The sequence below is a fragment of the Sinocyclocheilus grahami genome, unplaced genomic scaffold (genome assembly GCF_001515645.1).
Source record: "Sinocyclocheilus grahami isolate Dianchi unplaced genomic scaffold, SAMN03320097.WGS_v1.1 scaffold3032.1, whole genome shotgun sequence".
NCBI classification, from domain to species: domain Eukaryota; kingdom Metazoa; phylum Chordata; class Actinopteri; order Cypriniformes; family Cyprinidae; genus Sinocyclocheilus; species Sinocyclocheilus grahami.
Genome location: NW_015508201.1, coordinates 432 through 2,063, shown reverse-complemented (window position 1 = coordinate 2,063; position 1,632 = coordinate 432). Strand labels below are relative to the sequence as shown.

At 38.4% G+C, this 1,632-nt stretch overlaps 1 protein-coding gene across 1 annotated transcript in view; it reads left to right on the top strand.

Moving 5' to 3' along the window:
- Positions 1 to 1,544, top strand: part of LOC107575944 (multidrug resistance-associated protein 4-like) — a 22,790-nt gene extending 21,246 nt beyond the window's left edge. The window contains exons 13-15 of the mRNA XM_016262249.1: positions 789 to 939; positions 1,071 to 1,190; positions 1,274 to 1,544. Coding sequence (XP_016117735.1) covers positions 789 to 939; positions 1,071 to 1,190; positions 1,274 to 1,542 — 540 coding nt within the window. The 3' untranslated portion in view covers positions 1,543 to 1,544. The remainder of the gene's footprint in view (positions 1 to 788; positions 940 to 1,070; positions 1,191 to 1,273) is intronic.
- The last annotated feature ends 88 nt before the right edge of the window (positions 1,545 to 1,632 follow it).

Below are 1,632 nucleotides of genomic sequence, written 5' to 3'. Positions count from 1 at the left end.
ATATATATATATATATACTGTATCCCATAATGTTATGCGCTCGACTCGATCTTCCATTTCTAGTGTGATGATTGACTCGTAAGTAATATCTATCATTTTTAACATTGTTTGGATTACCAAACAGGTATTTTAACAAAAAATGTATTCATTTGCAAATTAACCGTTTGATTTCCAAGGTGATGCTACTATGAATTAAAAATGTAACGTGTGTACATTTTCTGATAGTATTTTTGTAATGTAGTAGGCATGCACTATATAGTGAACAGCATGCTGGAATCTGTTCTGAACGTGACCACGCTGATGAAGCGTCCAAAGCGGTTTCTTGAGGAGTAGTTTAAGAAGGGAGATTCACTATGACGTTATTGAGGTTCTTCTAAATGTCGAGTCCCAAACTCACAAGCACAGTAATGTCAGTTTTGTCAGTTTCTGTGCCACCGTAGTCTGTGGTCATTCCAACACTAACCTTAAGTTATTAACACGGTTACGGATAAGAGCAGGGGATTATGGGTAATTGAAATGAGATCTCACACAGAAAGTGTGGAGTCATGCTGTCATGGCAGTCTGACGTTTTTTCTTCCGTGTTTTCTGAGAAATGTTTGTGGTCAAACGGAGCAACCAAAACCACTAAGTGCTTTAATGACCCAGCCGTCAACCGTTGTGATGCAGTGTTTCTACTTGTTTGTTTATTTAATAAATGTATTTATTTTTAACTTTAAATGAATTCCATGTATTTATTTAAATTTAGATTATGTATATCTCTCCCTCTTTTGTGCTTTCATTCACTACAGGTGTTTCTGCAAATCATTGGAGTCATTGCTGTGGCGTCTTCTGTCATCCCTTGGATTCTGATTCCTGTTCTTCCTCTGTTGATCAGCTTCCTGTTTCTACGCCGCTACTTCCTGCGGACATCACGAGACGTCAAGCGGATTGAATCCACTTGTGAGTGTCTTCAGTTTTCTCCTGTCAAATCTGAGAGTAATATTAATGTTTCTTTAGAGCATCTTTGCTGTGTGTCCTGTATGTTTAGTGAGTCTGGTCTTGATGGCTGTGTGTATTTTGCGCTCTTCCAGCTCGAAGTCCTGTATTCTCCCATCTGTCATCCTCACTGCAAGGCCTCTGCACCATTCGTGCCTTTAAAGCTGAGGAAAGGTTTCAGCAAACGTTTGATGCTCATCAAGATCTGCACTCGGGTCGGTAAAGGAATGGGCCACTTACAGGATTAGTTGTTGACTTTAATAATGTGTTCTTTAAAATGTCATGTGTACTCCGGCAGAGGCCTGGTTCCTGTTCTTGACCACTTCACGCTGGTTTGCAGTGCGTTTGGATGGAATGTGTTCGGTGTTTGTGACCATCACAGCCTTTGGATGTCTTCTTCTTAAAGACAGTGAGATATCCATAGCATGCACACTACTTACCAGAACACAGTTCTTAAGGAGTTTTTACAGTGATAGTGCACTGAATGCTGAGTACTGGGACAACTCAGGCTGCACTTGGAGGAGAAATATTATGCATGCATTCTATACATTTCAGAAATATCTGTGAAAATTAACCACTATCATTGAAAAATACATATTAATATGTTATGAATACATTCTTATATATATATATATATATATATATATATATATATAT